The 18,802-nt window shown below is 41.2% G+C and overlaps 1 protein-coding gene across 4 annotated transcripts in view; it reads right to left on the bottom strand.

Moving 5' to 3' along the window:
* The window catches only part of FAM189A1 (family with sequence similarity 189 member A1), a 406,051-nt gene that overhangs the window by 135,739 nt on the left and 251,510 nt on the right, over nucleotides 1-18,802 (bottom strand). For 3 of the 4 annotated variants that reach the window (XM_030578098.1, XM_030578101.1, XM_030578100.1), the window contains one exon: nucleotides 14,841-14,951. The exons of the other annotated variant lie outside the window; for it this stretch is intronic. In XM_030578098.1, coding sequence (XP_030433958.1) covers nucleotides 14,841-14,951 — 111 coding nt within the window. The remainder of the gene's footprint in view (nucleotides 1-14,840; nucleotides 14,952-18,802) is intronic. 4 annotated transcript variants of the gene reach the window in all.

Genomic DNA, 18,802 nt, shown 5'->3' with positions numbered 1-18,802 from the left:
CCCAGAGCTCCTGCCACTGAGGGAAGCCCGGAGCCCTTTAAATCCCAGCCCCAGCCCGGCCGCTGGAGCCGCAGCCGTGATTTAAAGGGCTCTGGGCTGCCCGCAGCCGCAGGGAGCTCTGAGTCCTTTAAATCTTAGCCGTGGCCGGGATTTAAAGGGCTCAGGGCTGTCCACAGCCGCGGACAGCCCAGAGCCCTTTCAATCCCCACCGTGGAAGTCGATGCGGTCCAGCATGGTGTACAGGCTCTTGCCAGTATGCCGGACCGGCTTACTTTCACCTCTGACTGTATGTATGTGTATGTGTATGAATGTGTCACAAACAATGCAGCTGCAGCCTGTCACCGACCAGCAGCGACCCGAGCAACCGGCCCCTGTGGGCTGCTGCCTGCAGAGAGCCAGCAGGTGTCGCTGGGCTGGGTCTGCCAAGGAGTAAGTAACCAAGGCAAAAACCACAGCCAGCCAGCCAGGGAGGGAGCCAGGGTGGGGGAGGGGAAGTCAGGAATGAATGAAGGACAACTGGAATAGCTTTCATGAAATATACAAGATATTTAGAGAAAGTTTTGTCAATTTCAGCCTCTGCACTCTGCAGGCAAGACAAAAGAAAAAGAGATCTGAGATTGCATCCGATGTCCTAAGGACATTTCAGATGTTTAAATCAATATATAAAGAGGGTGGACTGGAATGAAAACTACTATTTCTTTCAAAGGAAGCACAATAATTTCCCTGAATATTCAGTTTTCCCCTCTAATCTCTTTGTGGTTTTGTCTATGGAGGCTATATGCTTTTCCTGTGAATCTTTAGTTGCTTTAGCAAAATTGCTTTGCCCAAAATAAACCCTAATCATCATGACACATCTTTCCACCATGTTCTCCATGTTTTTTGTGTTGTATTTTTTTTTTAAACAGTAACATTTCAAAGAGGATCTGCAAGTAGTTTGGACATCACAACCATGAGCCTCTGCTGGGGAGGGAATGGAATAGATTTGAACTTGGAAATGGTTCCTGATTTTGATTGTGTTTAGCACATCCCCTCATCTGGGGAGGCAGAAAAGAACTGCGCCTGCCATAGTCACACACACCCAACAACAACTGGGAGTGAAATTAACAAGGATGCCAGAAACAGCTCCTAACTCTGGGCACTGAACTGCACAGGGAACAGGAGTTTAAACTGTTCTTTTGCAGGCAGCAGCAGCAGGCATCTCAGCCAGTCTCCTTACTGCAAGCTAGAGCCTAGAGGAAAACCTCTGCTGGAGTGGGGGAGAATGGGGAGGAATGCAGAGCCTTGTCTGCAGCCTGGCTGGAGGAGACGAGAAACCAATGTGACAGTGAGTTTTCCCCTTCCATCTGCTTTTATTAGCTCTGGATTTAAGCTGTGCAGCCAAATGCTTGTATTTATTGTGTATATTAGTATTGGAGACAAGATCCCCTCATCCCGGGGGCAGACAAGGACTGCCCCTGCCATGGTCAAACACACCCTCCCCTCAACCCCCTCCACCCAGGTACTGTGAGTGAAATTAACAAGGATGCCAGAGGCTGAACCATCAGGGAACAGCTGAGTTTAAACTATTCTTATGAAGGGAGAAGGCTTCTCTCTCCCTCCCTCAGTCAGTCTCCTTTTCTTACTGGTCCTCCGTACTGGCCCGTACCCGCTTACTTTCACCTCTGGTCCAAACTTACAATGAAACCTCCAAATGTAACTGCAAAACCCTGGATCCAAACATTCCCAAATATTGGAATATTTGAAGTATTTGGATTCAGCTTATCATAAAGAGAAATCTGCAGTGTAAATTGAAATCTTTCACTTAATGCCCACCTTTCTCACCTATTATTTTTCCCCTTTGGTGGGCAGGAGGTAGAGAGCTTAGTCAATTTAGTGCTTGTGAAGGTGTCAAATTCACAACTTTGGACTCTGAGGTTCTCTGTTTATCCACAGAATAGGTACAACACAGTCAGGAGCAATGCAAATTGCCCCATAGTACTCTATCAGCGTGCTTCAACTTTGACTTGGAGGGTAGAGAAATTATTTCAGTCTGCAGACACATTCAATCTTGGGCCTCTGCAGAGATTCTGCTACCATGTCAATTAATTACAATTACGACTGGGTTTTTTTTGTGTTGCGGATTCACTAGGATTTATTCATTTCAAATAGGTCACTCAATGGCTGCCAGTTGACAGTAATACTCATTCACTACTAACATAGTCTGGATTTGAAACCTGTAGCCAAGACTCTGAATCCCATTTTCAATCCAGTGAGGCTTTGTCTACACAGGGACACTCAGAAAAGTTAAACTTGAAGAAGGATTACACTTCAGTGAACTGAAGCCACTTTATTTCTGAATGAGAGCATCCACACTCAATTTAATGCAGTTTAATTTATGCATATTAACATCACAGCTTTAATCAATTAATCTTTTTAAATTTTTTCAGAATCCCCAGGTAGACATGCCCCGAGTCACCCAGTCTAGTGTGTATTTTTTTAATTTGGAAATAATAGTTTTTTGGCTGCATTTTTTTCTGGATTAAAGATTTTTAACAGGATAAATTGAAATTATAATAGTTTTAAATTACACACACCATCATAAGTTATTTTATTATATTAATCTTCTCCCAGTCTGCCTATTTGAGTTTGATACCAAAAAAAACAAACAAAAAAAAACCCCCAAACATCCCTCAATTATCCACCCCAACAACCACTCCCAACCTTCTCCCCTCCCCACTTTAGGTATTGTGCAAGGTTAGCTCATAGCCCTCAGGGCGGACATGAGAAAGGAGCTGTATTATTTCCCTGCTCTAGCTGCAGGAGATTTAAACTTTCAAGGGTGCTTAGCAGCTTGTATTTTAAATATTGAAAAGACTGTTTTCTTCCCAGTTTAGCTGAACCTGAAACAAGAGTTTGATTGAAAGATACATTCACTTCCATCTGTTTCTGCTTGGCATGAAACCATGGAGAGAATATGCAGCCAAGTAAGGGCATTTTAAAATAAATTTAATCTCAGAATTTGAAAATAATTATTTTGAACAAAATATTTTGTTATACACAACATTAACTTTAAAAAAAAAAGTCTTGGCCCTCATGATCTACATGTAAGTCATTTTCCAGTTTGTAAGATGTTCTTGATATCTTTTCAAAGCCAATGTGTCCTCAGTGACAGAGACTTTAGCCCAAGCTAAGTGTCATATTAAAGAATGTGAGCTTTAAAAAGGCTCTGAATTTTAATAGCCATTCCAAGTAGTTGAAGAAAGACTGGCATTAAAGAAATGCCTTTTCTATCAATTCCTGTTCTCTCCAATCGTTTGGATTTTCCCTCCACATTTGTAGATTTTACAAGTCCTTATAGCAGCTCAAAAGATTCCTTTATTACCCTTTATATTCTTTCCCCCCATCAATGACTTTGTGTCATACTAACAATCCTTCCAGCTAAGGAATGGTGGAAATACCTTCCTTTGGAACTTGCTAATAGCACTATTGACCTACCGAGAATAATACACAGCATTTCTTTCCTTTCAGGCTCTTAAGCACCTGCATGCTGGGCATGAAGTCCCAAGAGAGAGCCTCAAAATTGATAAAGTGTGTCAGTACTGCTGGATTTTGCTGCCAGTCTATCATGCTGGATTCTTATTGATATATTCAGGCACAATCTTTCTAATGTTGTAACATTTTTAATGGTTTACTCAAACAATTCTATTAATTTTTAGCCCTAATTCTGCAAAAATACAAAAAGCACCCAGTTTCTATAAACCAGGAATAACTGTTAGCAACATTAAAATGTAACTATTTTAACAGATAGAGCTATTCAAAGAAAAGATGCTAGAAGTTAAAGGTAAAAATCTGGGATGGGAAAGCAGGTTTCCACTTTAGAGCTATTTCCATTTTCCCCATTTAAAATACTCATTAGGCTGAAAACTTATATTTCTTATTTCTACCATGTTCAGTTGGAAATGAGAGGTATCATTTGAACCATTTCATACACACTAGTTACTGAATGACTGATATTTTTGTATTTCACTTTCAAAACAAAATGACACCCCTCATATAAGCCACTTACTATTTAAAATATAGGTAACATGCACAAAGAAAATCACTGTTGATGCAGGAAACAGATAAGAGATTCTAAATTTTATTGCTCTTGAAAAAGTTAAACAAAAGAGGAACACTGACTCTAGAAGCTACTTATTAATCTTTAATAAAAACTCATTTTAGATTAAAATAAAAAACAGCATTTCATCCCTAAACATCAATAAAAGAGAAGTTTCTTTTTTTCATAGAACTAGAAAACGGGGCTAATGTCAATTACTTTATTAGATAAACAATGTAGTCATCAGCCTCACTAATTCTGTGTGTGCGTGTTTCCATGTTAAGAAGCTACATCCTGTTGGATAATTTGCTCACTCCTGTATGCCCTCTGGATCCCAAAGCCATTGTATAAGGTGATGTGATCCTTGCCTCCACAAAAGTTTTTAAGTTATATAGTTATGGGACTTCACATATTGTGTGCAAGTGACCTAAGTGATAATGTAAACCAAAATCTTAGGGGGTGCTCATGGAAGGTATTCAATGCTCTCAAGTCCCACCAAATTCTGTGGGAGTGGCGAGTGCACACAGGCCCTCACAGGAGTTGCAGAGCAAGTTATTTAAAGGTATAGTTAGGTTTCAGAATGGCAACATAAATTAAAACTCTTAGTATAATAAGCTATAACTCCAATAACAGTCACATTGGCAAGAAGGAACATCGCCCCTCAAGAAAGAATATATCAAGGGTTCTGAATCTTGTTCTTTTTCAGCCCCCAACCCCCCCAGTGCTGTAAAAGTTCCCCAGCCCACCTGTGCCACAACAACTGTTTATCTGCATATCCCGTAAATTAAAAGCCAGGGCCAGCATAAGAGGGAAGCAAGCAGGGCAACTGCCCAGGGCCCCACACCATAGGGGTCCTGCAAAGCTACGTTGCTCTGGCTTCAGCTTTCAGCCCCGGGCAGCAGGGCTTGGGCTTTCTGCCCTGGGTCCCAGCAAGTCTAACGCTGGTCCTCCTTTCTGGTTCATTTTGGTGTATCCCCTGAAATGTCCTCGCAGCCCCCCCGAGGGCCCTGGACCGCTGGTTGAGAACTGCCTCTCTCTCTGATATATTTATAATTAAAAAACACAAACTTAGTTCTAAATTTATTATTGACAAAGTTCATTACCACCAAACCTACCCCCATTTTAATAATAATCATTGTTTGTTTAAAACAAATTTGCTTTAATTTATTTTTAATGGAATATATAATCTAATTGATCGGTGACTGTCTATTTTGCGCTGGAGGCTCTCAGAGCTCAACACTCAGCTGTGCTTCAATTTAATTTTGCTCCCTGAATCAGGTTAGATAAATGTCTATCAGGGATGGTCTAGACTGTATTTGGTTCTGCCATGAGGGCAGGGGACTGGACTCGATGACCTTTCGAGGTCCCTTCCAGTCCTAGAGTCTATGAAACTATGAATCATAATTCAGAAAGCCAATCATAGCACAAAGCACCCTAATTTACAATATGCCCTCCTAAAAAGCATAAACCATGTTGTTTCAAATGAGTCTCATGCCTGGGCTATCAAATTCCTGATACATACCAAGCAAAGTTAAATCAGAGAAATAGACATGCAAGGTATGGAGGATTGAGTCTAATGATGCTTATTTGTTTAAAATAATTTATTTTATTTTATTCAATTATTTGTTTAAAATAAATGCAGTTCACATATTTGTACATTCTGTGTCCATGTTTTTATTCTGACTTAGCATAAAGAACCTACTCATAAAATCATGAGTCAGTTACAGAATCAGATTAAAGCTATGTGGGGAGGATTGTGTTTTGTTTTGATTGTATAAAGTACGTACACAACGCTCCCCAAATGCTCTTGGTACGCGCGCGCAAGAGACAGATGAATGGAAAATGATACCAAAGTCATAGCAAGAAAAATACACGACTGAAAGGAAATAGTTCATTCTTTGGCAATTGTATCATAAGTATGGCTATTTATCACCTGCAGTGACTACTGAAAGACAGCACTGCATTTCTGAGTTGAAAGTGCAAGGATATGTATGAAGTGTGACCCAGAACGCCAAACACCACCCAAGATATGCACTGAATGTGTATGATGATATGGCCATGTGATTTGCAGGCAAGGAAATGAGGCCACTGCAGAAAGAAAGATAGCTACAGGCAGGTGCAGCACCAGAATGGATCACCAGAACAACAGATGAGCTCTGTTTTATTAAAGGCCATCAAACAATCCTCAGAATACTTAGGGGAATGGAGAGTCTCTGCCAATTAGATTTTCTTCCTTTAAATAAGGCATGACTTGATGCTAAAACCTGACAATTACAATTGATTAAAAAAATGGATTTTTTCCCACTTCCCCCTTTTTGTCAAAAAATGTCCAAATATGAAAATTTTCAACCATGTCTAGTTATCAAGAATCAGCACCAAGTTGTATTTTATATCTGTGATTAAATAATTAGCATGGTCTTCTGTGTCATTATTCTGAGTATTATGGTTAAGGGAGGAAAAATTGCTCAATCACATAGTATTGTGGGAGGCACCAAATGGAACTGGTGTGAATCTGTTGAATGAGTTGGGATTATAAATGCAACCACTGGGAAATTAGGAGGACATGTTCCCCTCTTTTAACTTCCTATTATCTTAGGGATGACCTGTCAGTGCAACTGAAGGAGTAATTGAATAGCTAATCTAATCATTTTAAAGTCAAAGTAAATATATAGTAGAAGCTTGTAAAAGGTAAGAAATGTCTAAGTGCAATCAACTTTGTATTCATTCTGGTATACAGTACACAGAGATGTTAAGATTATCTCCCTGATAATTCTCATTTATCCACAATGTTTACATGGATGGAGGAGGGAGAGGAGATAAGACTCTAACTTTAAGATTATAATTCTCATTAAATTATTCAATAATGTAACAGGAAGGTCAGAGTTAATATTGTATCTTGCAGTGTGATTTTTATTTCTTTGATGCATAAACTGATGATCATATTATTGAATGTGTGTGTGTATTAGGAAGGGCAACAGTGTCTCTGTGCAGCTGAGAAAGCTAATGCATATCCAAAACAATGGCCAACCTCCAAGCAAGATACCTTAATTGATCATTAGCTTGATTGCTAGTGTTGGTGCTGTTGTGAAGAAATATATAAGCAATATGAACTCTTAAGTTATTTTGTTTTCTGTGGGAATTTATATACACAATATGATTATATATACACATATATAAACAAACATACACACATATACACCATATACCTGTATACCTATATGCTGAAAGAACGGTGGGGAAGAGGGTATTTTGACAGCTGCACATCCTCATTCAGTCACCTTGGAAATGCTTTGTGGGTGCTTGGGCCATGCTGGAAACATGGGTAGAGTCTGGACAGCCACCATGAGCAGACTAGGGCTAAGCAGATTCCAAGGAAAATAATATCTCCCCAGGAGACATTTAAGGAGAGACATACTGAAAGGGGAAGGCTAGCTCAGTGATTTTAGCATTGGCCTACTAAACCCAGCATTGTGAGTTCAATCCTTGAGGGGGGCCATTTAGGGAACTGGGGTTACAAAAAAACAAAAACTGTTTTGGGATTTGTCCTGCTCTGAGCAGGGGGTTGGACCAGATGATCTCCTCAGGTCCCTTCCAACCCTGATATTCTATGATTCCTATGGTTCTACAGGCCACTAGACACAGAGACAATCCAATGGACCTATGGATAGTGATGTATCTGAAGGGTTGTTGGGCAGAGCCCAGAGTTTGTTCTCCAAAGGGGGTAAGTGCAAGGGGGAAGTCTCATAGGGATTTCCTCCCCTAGACCCCATCATAGATTTTTCTTCTGCAGAAGGCACCAAGCCACCTCTTTACAGAGATACTAATAATTTTTCTCTCTCTCAAGCTTTCATTTCAACCATATTTTTGTGCCTCTGAACTTCAGTTGATATTTCAGGTGAAGTAACCCCAGAGTGATAAAACTATTATTATTTTCTGACAACCTTCTTTTTTATTGATAATTCATTTAAAAAAATTTGAAAGTCTAGAGCTGAAAAGAGAATGTTTTACTAAAATGCAAAAAGAGGCAAATAATTTAAGGTTTTTCATCTGGTTTAAATAGCTACAACATAAAGATTCGCTCAGCCTTTCGTAAGGTGTTGAAGAGATGCACCTCTGATTATAGTTCAGGCATTAGTGAACACCATTCATTTAAAACTAACTCTTTTACTTAGGGGTTTTGGGAGTAATAGTCATGGCAAATTAATGCATCAGTTAATAAAAGGAAGATAGATAAATGGGAAATAGAAAATGCAGAAATAGAAACAGCTTTAGATTAAAATAATTAGTATAGAAAAACTGAGAAGCTAAAATCAAACAGATCTTGTAGCACTAGAGAAATATTTTTTTCAGGGGAATAATACTCCTAAAATGTCAACCATAGGCCTAAAATCTATTCCTTATGTCAAGGGCTTCCAGTTTTAGGTATAAGCAGGTAAAAGCAACCCAAAGTTATTTTTTTCCACAGATATTTTTTTAAAAAAGTAAATACTGAAAATAGCTGTTTACCTCCCCCCTCCCCTCCCCAGGGTGGTAAAATTTTCAAGAGCTTAAGTCACTTCTGAAAACAGGACTTCACAGTTTTGGTACACAGATTCTTCATGGCATATGCAGAACGTTAGCGCCGTATGAAAGAACTTTTTTTAAAATGCAACATCTGCTTACAATGATGATGATATCCCATTACCTGTCTAAATTTTACCAGAAGGAGGAAAAAGTTAATGATTAATTTTCCATTTTTTCAACCTACCATACTCTTTCCCACTAAGTATTAACATTTAACATAACATTGCATACAAAAATCTGCCTTTTTTGGTAAGATTTCCATTCCCATTCAATCCTCTCAGCAAAGACTGTGAACATTTTGTGACAACTGCATTGTTTTCACAGTAAGGCTCTCTCTCCACCAGAGAATGGACTTTCACATACGTCACTGAACAGCTGTCAAATTATAAGAACAGTTTGTTACTACTGACCAAATTTCAAGTCATACAAGTGACTTAGGTGTAATCTTCTATATCACATTACCAAACCCCTCAGTTATTGTGTGTGTTCATGAATTTTTTACTGTGATCAATCAAAAGTCAAAATAAATAATTTAGCATTTTTAACACAATTTTATATTCTGCAGTATTTTATATATAGTAAACACTGTAACATTTCTAACTACTCCTGGGGCCCTTAAGAAAGTTCCACTGCAATCTCAAGAGGTGGTTACCAGGCAGCAAATGAAGAGTAGCTTATCTGACCAAGAAAGGGATAAATTATATTTTTTTCCTTTCATTATCCACATTCTGTTCTTTTCTTAAATACTGTTCTACTCTAGAGATGTGTCAAGATTCCATTATCTGAAAATATGGACTACTGCACACCGATCAATATGTAGCTTTCCAGATACAAGTCTCAAGATATTCTTTACAATTAACTATCATTTCCAAAATAATGACTTACAAGCAGGGTGACCAGATGCCCTGATTTTATAGGGACAGTCCTGATTTTTGGAGCTTTTTCTTACATAGGTACCTATTACCCCACATCCCTGTCCCAATTTTTCACATTTGCTGTCTGATCGCCCTACCTACAGGTCACAATTACAGTAGTTTAAAACCTTGCCAATTACCTTAGACAATGCTTTAGTCCAATTACCTTAGACTTACATACTTAACCCTCTCATTCATCTGAATACTCCAAAAACCAACGCCTGTTGAACCAAGTCATATGTTTTGTCAGGATCAAAAAATCCACAAAGCAGTTACTCTTTCCGTGTATCAGTCTTTCAGACTTCTGTCTCATTGCAAATACTGCATCTATGGTACTCCTTCCCTTCCTAAGTCCATGTTGCTCCTCTCCAATATCTTCCTCCACCTTGTACTTCACCCGTGCTTCCAAAAATTGTATATGTCAGTACAAGTCAGTATCAAATTATGACCGTCACCTGACATTGTAACAACTATTTTGAAGAATATGACTTACACTTTGGGTATGTATCTGTAACTACTTAGAGATGTCAAGGACAGATCAAGACAGCTTATTATAAAGTCTGACACCTTTCTGAGGTGACCAACACAGGAGTCATCAACATGATTGTCTTTACAAAGATTTTGCTACAAGGCATGGCCAGGCTAAAGGAAACTTATTTTTTCCCTGTTGCACTCCCAGGAGGCTGGGACTTCCCAGTTAATCACTTGACTGGGGCTCAGAATATTGACAGTGAGGACAGAATCTTTATTTAAGGGCAGAATCTGTGCAGTCTCTCTTTCTCTCTCTCTCCCCTCCTCCCTCAAATCAAACATCTCCAGGCAACAGGAGGGCTGCAAGAGGCAGAGTGGCCTACCTAGCTGACAGATGGACTGGGATACACATGAAGGGGTGAGCATAGCAACAGGATAGAGTGTATAGGTTTTTGTTGTTATACCTAAAAATCTGTCACACTTTTGTGCTTTGAGATCTCCACTTTTGGTGGGATCAACGCTGCAGTGATCAATCCACCGGAGGGCGATTTAACGGGTCCAGTGATGGCCCTCCTGTTGACTCTGGTACTCCACCAGAACGAAAAGAGTAAGGGGACCCAGAGCGGTGTGGACCCCGTGGTAAGTAAATCTAAGCTAAATCTACTTGAGTTATGCTACTAACGTAACTCAAATTGTGTAGCTAGATCGACTTTTCTCTGTAGTGTAGACCTGTCCTAAGAAATACTGCAGTATTAGAAATGCCTGGGTGAAGCCTGTGTTCCTTATTGTACTTGCCATTCAGTCCCCAAAGAGTTAAACTTTAAATCAGAATACCCCATAGATGCAACTCTGGGGGGGAACATGCATACTGCACTAGTTTCAGCACTTAGAGTGGCTGAAGTGTAGACTCCCAGATCCCAAGGAAGACTGCCAGGCAGGAAGTCTGCACCAATGTTCCCTCTAATTTTTTCTATCCATGTTGAGAATAAAAGTTATGTGCACCAAGGTATGTGCGGATGTGCACCACCAGCAGAAACAAAAAAACCTAGACATAATATATATGTTTTAAAAGTTACCATTGGGATAATTATTCCATCCAGGACAGGTTAGGCATTTCAGAACTCACTACTCAAAGAATTAAATTTCAGTGTAAGAGAAATAAAAATTATGAAATGCATAGACCAGTCAAAACACTATAATAACACACTTTAAAAGAATAAAATTACAGAGAATATATGTGCATTGCAGGAAGTACCAAGAAGTAAGAACAACAATAATACAAGTATGTTTTGGGAGGTGAGTGTGACCCAGAGACTCTGTGTATGAGTGTGTGAGAGAGCGAGAGCACGCGCGCGAGAGCTGGCTGCTGGGAAAGTTTCTGAGAGACGCCGTGCACTGTCTCTTTAAGGCACTCACTGAAAGCTCTCCTGCTCTGTGCTGAGCTGTCTCCCCTCCCCCGCTCTGCAGAGATGGGGTACATGGGCAATGGAGGGATGGGGGGAGAGAGTGACTGCGTAAGCTGACTGCTGGGGAAGTCTCAGAGACAGCTTATTCTCTTTAATAAAGGCATTCACTCACTCACTGCCCAGAAGCTCGAGATGGACTGCAGCAGTTCCAAGTCCTGAGCCAGGTTGTCCCCTCTCCTCTGCTCTGTGGATATGGGGTACAAGGGTGAGGGGGTAAGGGATACCTTGACATCAGCAGCCTCCTTCCCCTCTGCACAGCCAGCAGGAGGGTTCCAGGAGCAGCTGCAGAAGGAATATGGCTGCAAAGCAGCGGGGGATGGGCACCTGACCACACAGTGCCATATGTGCATGCATCGCTAATCAATTGCACAGCACTTGAATCTCTCCTGGGGACCGCACAGCTTAGAGGGAATACAGGTTTGCAGTGGGGAGTGTGTCTTAGAAGTGCAGAGTTAGAAACAGTGCCTGGACTCAGCTGGCCTGGAAGCACAAGGCATCCAAAGGTTGGTGATTCACAGTGAAGTTGGAAGGGCATATTAAGTGGGTTCCTGCAGGGAGCAGTTCTGGGTCTAGTTCTGTTAAATACCTTCATCAGTGTTTTAGATAATGGTTAGAGCCCTGTGCAGATACAAATTTTTACCCGCGAATGCATATGTCCGCAGATATAAATTGGTGTCCGTGGAACCACAGGGCTCTCGCAGGAACTACAGCGGTGAAAGGAGCAGAACATGGTGCTGCCGCTCCCAGGAGCCAGCACCCCATGCCTGTACCATCCGCAGCCTCACCCACTGGGGCAGGCACCAGGCTCACCGGCAGCTGTCCCTGGTCGTGCTCTTGTGTTCAAGCCCCCAGACAGGAGATGCAGATAGCTGCATGGAAAGGACTGGGGCGGGACTGGGGATGGGGCTAGAGGTGGCACAGTCATGTTGGAGGAGCTGCCAATGCACGGCGCTGGCTCCTGGGAGCAACGGCCCCACATTCTGCTCCTTTCACCACTGCGGTTCCCAGGAGAGCCCTGCGGTTCCGCAGACACCAATTTATAATCTGCAGACACCTGCATCTGCGGGTATACATTTTTATCCACCCAGGGCTCTAATAATGGTATACAAAGTACATTTATAAAGTTTGTGGACGATACCCAAGCCGGGAGCGGTTGCAAGTGCTTTGCAGGATAAGTTTAAAATTAAAAATGATCTGGGCAAACTGGAGAAATGGTGTGAAGTATATAGGATTAAATTCAATAAGGACAAATGCAAAGTACTCCACTTAAGAAGGAACAATCAGTTGTGCACATACAAAATGGGAAATGACTGCCTAGGAAGGAGTATTGCACAAATGGATCTGGGGGTCACAGTGGATCACAAGCTAAATATGAGTCAACAGTGCAACAATGTAGCAAAAAAAGCAAACATCATTCTGGGATGTTGCAGTGGGGCAGTCACCCTGAAAGGGTTAAAAGCCAGCCCTTGGAGAGGGCTGGGACTGAGCACCAATAAGAATAGGCTGATTGGGAAGGCAGCCACATCTGTGGCCAGGAATCAGGGCCCAGTTGGCCCTTATAAGAGGGCTGGGGACCAGGAGCTGAGGCAGTCTCTCTCCAGCTTTGGAGGGAGAAGGACCTGGCTGCCTGGGAGCTCAGGGTACAGAGCAGGGCTGGGGAAAGGCCAGAGGAACTGGGGAGCTCCAGCCTGGCAAAGTCCCAAAGGCCAAAACTGGTACTGGGGTTGCAAAGGTGCAGCCCAGGGTTAGGCAGAGGAAGCAGGTCCAACCCCCCGTTCCCCCCTGCCACCTTGCCAATGATGAGTGGTTTACAAAGTGCAGTCTGCCCCAGTGAGCAGGGACTGGATGATGATGGGCAGTAGCCACTGAGGCAAGGTGGGTTGGAGGGGTTCCCCTCGGAGGGGAGACCAAGAGCAGGCGTACTGCTAGGGCAGAACCCCAAGGTAAACGGCACCGGGGTCTGGATGGGACATGGGGCCCAAGGCAGGTGAGCCACCGACAAGGAGAAGATGGTCTAGGCTGAAATCGAGATAATTCCCAGGATAACCAGCAGGAGGTGCCGCACAGGTGAGTCTCATTTTGCTACAGATGTAATTGCAGGAGTGTTGTAAGCCGGACACGAGAAGTAATTCTTCTGCTCTTACTCTGTGCTGATTAGGCCTCAGCTGGAGTATTGTGTCCTGTTCTGGGTACTACATTTCAGGAAAGATGGGGACAAATTGGAGAAAGTCCAGAAAAGAGCAATAAAAATTATTAAAAGTCTAGAAAACATGACCTGTAAGGAGCGGTGTTTTAAGGTAAAACTGGTAAATTGAGGTACACTTCACTTTTGGATGCAAAGGATCTGAAACTTCTGTAAGTAGCCAGTGTCGGGGCAGACATAACAGGGGAATGAGTCACAGGGGGTTGGGGTCTACCTATTGTTAATCTGCAAGGTGAAGTTAGTGATAGCACAGCCCAGAGGAGAGTGTTTCAGTGACTGAAATGCTGGTAGTATTAGGGAGCTGACACACAACTACGTCAAGGAAGACCTCCTTCTCTCTAGAGACCGGGGTAATAATCTGACATGTTCCTGGATACACCAATAACCATCACATTCATGACAAAAGTTGTGTTATTCCCCCCCTCATCTTATTTAAATCAGTGTTTGCACTTCTGGGATTAATTTAGCTCTATATATTTCTTAATACTTTATTAGTGTTGTCACAAATATTCTTATAGGTGATCTATACTTTTTTTCCCTGCTGAAGGGTTAGCATACAGTAATCTAATATATACCTGCACACCATATGACTTTATTAAGTCATAGTATACATGGCTTGATAAATTCATATTTTTATGACCCTCTGTGCTATCAGACTAGATCCACAGGTAATGTAATGTATTTACACTGGAAGATTTTTTAAAAGCAGACTGTAGTACTAAAGTTGGCAACCAAAATATTATTGCACAGATACTGAAACATAACTAACAACATGCCCATGAAACTCCATTGGCTAGAGGAAGGAGAGATTGGCTGAAAGTTTGGTCCTGCTGAAGTCAACAGGAGTTTTGAGTTCACTGAGGCCAAGATTTCACCCTTTGTGTATTGGTGTCTCCTTTATATTATTGGAGCATAAGCACACATTTCTAATGTAACAGCTTATGTTTTGAGGAAACAATATCTTAAAGACTGTAGCACTTTTACTCTAAAGTTTCTTCCAACAAAATAATCATGTTTTTAGGCTTAAAGGCAGCATCAAATAACAGACACATGCAATGACAGGAATTAAACTGATAATTTTATGATTGCCAAAAAAGAAAAAGAAAAGCCTTTGCCCTTATTAAAAGAGTTGGGTTTTCATTACTCACCAACTGACAGCCTTCCAGGGAATTTACCAGCTGAGCATTCTGACAAGAGAGAATGGAACCAGCCAAGTTCAACATTACACACACTGCAGACAGTAGCATGAAAAAGGTTATCTGGGGGAGAAAAAACAAAACACAAAAAACCCCAGTCCATTGATTATTCATTGCAAAAGGGGAAAAATTAATTTAGCCCTTAAAATGCTTCCATCTTATCAAATAATCATATGGATAGCAACATTTTATATGTTTTAAAGAATAACATAAAACATTTTACATGAAACTTCTCAAGCCCAGTCTTAGATTTTTTTGCTCCCACTGCTCCCCCAGGAAAGCTTCACTCCTCTGATTGTTAGAAATCTTTGCCTACTATCAAGCCTAAACTTGTTGATGGCCACTTCATAGCAATTTATTCTTGTGTTCACATTGGTGCTTAACTTAAATAACTCCTCTCCCTCCCTTGTGTTTATCCTTCTGACGTATTTATAGAGAGCAATCATATTTCCTCTCAGCCTTCCTTTGGCTAGGCTAAACAAGCCAAGCTCGTTGAGTGTCCTTTAATAAGGTAGGTGTTCCATTCCTCGGATCATCCTAGTAGCCCTTCCCTGCTCCTCTTCCAGTTTGAATTCATCTTTCTTAAAAATGGGAGATTAGAATTGCACACAATATCCCAGATAAGGTCTCACCAGTGCCTTGTATAATGTCTCTATTGGAAATATCTAGCCTGATGCATCCTGGTATTGCATCAGCCACATGACATTGATGGCTATAGTCATCCTGTGATCAACCAATACACCCAGGTCTTCCTTCTCCTCTGTCACTCCCAACTGTTAAGTCCCCATCTTATAGCAAAAATTCTTGTTGTTATGCATGACCTTGCACTAAATGCATGACTTTGCACTATTAAATTTCATCCCATTTCCATTACTCCAGTTCACAAGGTCATCCAGATCTTGTATGATATTCCAGTCCTCCTCCATATTGGCTATTCCTCCCAACTTTGCGCCGTCCACAAATTTTATTAGAGCACATTCATTTTGTGTGTCAAGGACAGCAATAAAAACGTTAAGTAAGACTGGTTTCAGGACAGATCTGTGAGGAACTCCACTAGTAACCTCCCTGAAGCTTGACAGTTCACCTTTCAGTATGACCACTGTAGTTGTCCCTTTAACCAATTCCTTATCCATCTTTCAATTCTCATATTAATCCCCATCTTCTCCAATTTAACTAATAATTTTCCATGTGGAATTGTATGAAATGCCTTATTGTCTGTGAACCACTCAAACCTCTTTCAAAAAGTTTTGTAAGAGTATGCATACTGGATGTATGTATAAATTAGGAAAAAATAATAAAAGCTTCATCTGAGACTGCATAGTTTGATAGTCCTTGCAATGTATTGGAAAGCTATAGAAATATAGCACACTGGTTAGCAATAACATTTTTGAGACCATATGGCATAACCCGATAGACTGGACTCCATCTTACAAGTACTCCTCTACACAAAGTGGAATTTAGAAAGGTTAACAAGAGGAGAGGGACAAAAGCATCAAATTACTGTAATCTTCTACTGGAAGACTGAATGTCTGGAGTCAGGCAAGCAGATAACTTGGAAAGAAGTTATCCAAACTACTGTAATAAAAACATTTACAAGCCTAAAGAGAAACAAAGTCTGACACAGTTTCTAAACAGTGTCTGTGCTGAGATCAGGAAAGAAGGTGGCTATTGTACAGCTGGAGAATAATAAATATTCAGTAGAACTAACAAACTGAATCCTGATAGAGAGCAACACAGGGAAGGCACTTCAGTGAAAAGATGCAGAAACCAAAAATACTCATTATTATTCAGATTTATCTTATTTTAGTGAATCTTTGCAGCAAACAGTTGTGAGCAATCAATCATGATGTTCTTTTTTGTACTATGTACACACATACCTCTCAACTCTCCACACTCAAATGGTGAAACCAAGCGGTGGGGGGGGGGGGGGGAGAAAGACTCTTCAGCTCTTACCTAACAATAATACAGGCAAATAAAGAGCTCATACCACAGCAAGTGGTAAATATGCTGTTTACAGTTTAATTTCCACACTAAAGGAGAAAAATAAAAGTCATTGAAGAGCAGGGATGGATTAAGGCTAACCAGAAGCAGAGTCCAGTAAAATGTATGAGCCTCCAAAACTCTTGAACACCTAGAAACACTTTTTCCCAGACGACTCCACCTCATCCAAGACCTCCCTACATTTTCTCCTACTTTGTCCTCATTCTTGGTTCTCTATTTTCCCTATATCTTGTTCCTCCGTAGTAGCCACCATATCATGCTCTTTCTCATCCTCTTCCTCCCTATCCCTAATCTCTCCATTCCACCCCAACCCGTTTCCATTCTCTCTTCTCTCATTCCATTTCCCCTCCACTCTTTCTGTGTAAAGAGGGTGCTGGAAAGGTTGAATTGTTTTCTTCTCTCTTCTCTTAGAGATGGGGGAACTGAGGAAGTATTTCTATCCTGCCCTTCTATTATGAAAAAGGGGAGCAGAGAATCCTTCACCTGCTGGGCCAACTGAATCCACTTAAACAGCACTGCAGGCAACAAACTGTTACTTGCAGGTAGGACAGCTATTTCAGGGAAGCAGCTGCAATTTGCAGCCGTGTTGTCAAATTTTGCTATTTATTGCAAGCCTTGTGATATTTGTTTTTTTTCTGAAAGATTCAGCTCCTGGAATCTTGTGATTATGTGAGAATTCCATTTAAAATTAGACAGTTGCTAAGCTTCATGGTTGCAGAAAAAATGCTTGAAAGCATAATCTAAGTGCACCCCCCACAAAAAAGAAAAACACACTCCAAATTTATTTTATTTTTTTAAAAATTCATGGTCTTTAGACAATCTTATGATTTTTGAGGGGCTGCATTATAATTTTTTGAACACTTATGGTGGCTCCTGCAATTCCTCTCCGAGCCCTAACGGTTGCAGTGGAAAGACAGGCAGCAGTCCCTTCCCTCCCTTTAATCTGCATCTATACCATGAAACAACACTTAGAGCCCTAACCCAAGCATCAGTTTTTAATATATTTGTAGCAAAGCGGATGACTGAAGAACTGAAATATAAAGGCTGCTTCTCTCCTAACAAACTATTGCATTGTGGAATTCTACATAAGCATTGTGGTAAACCCAGGACAAACAGCTATGGGGAGGGTAGTAATTAGTCCCAGGGGGTTAAGAGGCCTCTCCCAATCCACTGAGGAAAGATAACCACGGGAAATAAGGTACAGCTGGAACAGAGGTTACTTAGGAACTAATTAGGTTCAGCTGGCCCCAACTGCTTACGACCTTTTTAAATCCTTCCCTGTGGAAGTGGGGGGAGTGTGAGAGAAGCAGGGAAGCTTCCAGTAGGCTGGGTGCAGCAAGACCCTGAACCCTCCCAGGAAGGAAGGCTGCACTCCCTCCCCAGGAAGGAAGGAAAACAAGCACAAGGGACGGACTGGGGCAAGGAACAGCTGGACCCTGTGCTACCATTAAGGATTTGCCTTGCCCAAGCTGGTGTCTAAAAAAGACTGAGCCTGCTGAGGAGAGGAAGGTACTTTGCCACAGCATATACACAGTACTGGCATTCACAAATGTTGTTCAGGATGCAGGTACTAAATGCAGTATAATAACTTGTTACTCTTACAAGTTTTATCTGCAAGTTAAAATGTTGTCATGGATGCAAGAGTCCTATAATAAGCCTGTTCCAGGGGATTATCTTGTACTATCAATACATTATGGTTGATGTCAGGTTTCATACCAATAATACACATTCACAGCTCCAGTAAGATGGCTGACATAGAGAGGCATTACACACTGCTTTAAGGCAAGTCATCTTTACTACTTTCCCTCGCAGCTCTCCTTGTCTCACAGCATTAGTTTTCGGATTGTTAGCATTTATTAACACAGAGGAGGACTGGGATATCAAACAGGAAGATCTGGATGACCTTGTAAACT

Source organism: Gopherus evgoodei, chromosome 10 (genome assembly GCF_007399415.2).
Source record: "Gopherus evgoodei ecotype Sinaloan lineage chromosome 10, rGopEvg1_v1.p, whole genome shotgun sequence".
Taxonomy (NCBI): Eukaryota; Metazoa; Chordata; order Testudines; family Testudinidae; genus Gopherus; species Gopherus evgoodei.
The sequence above is the reverse complement of the archived record's forward strand: the minus strand, read 5'-3'. Positions and strand labels throughout refer to the sequence as shown.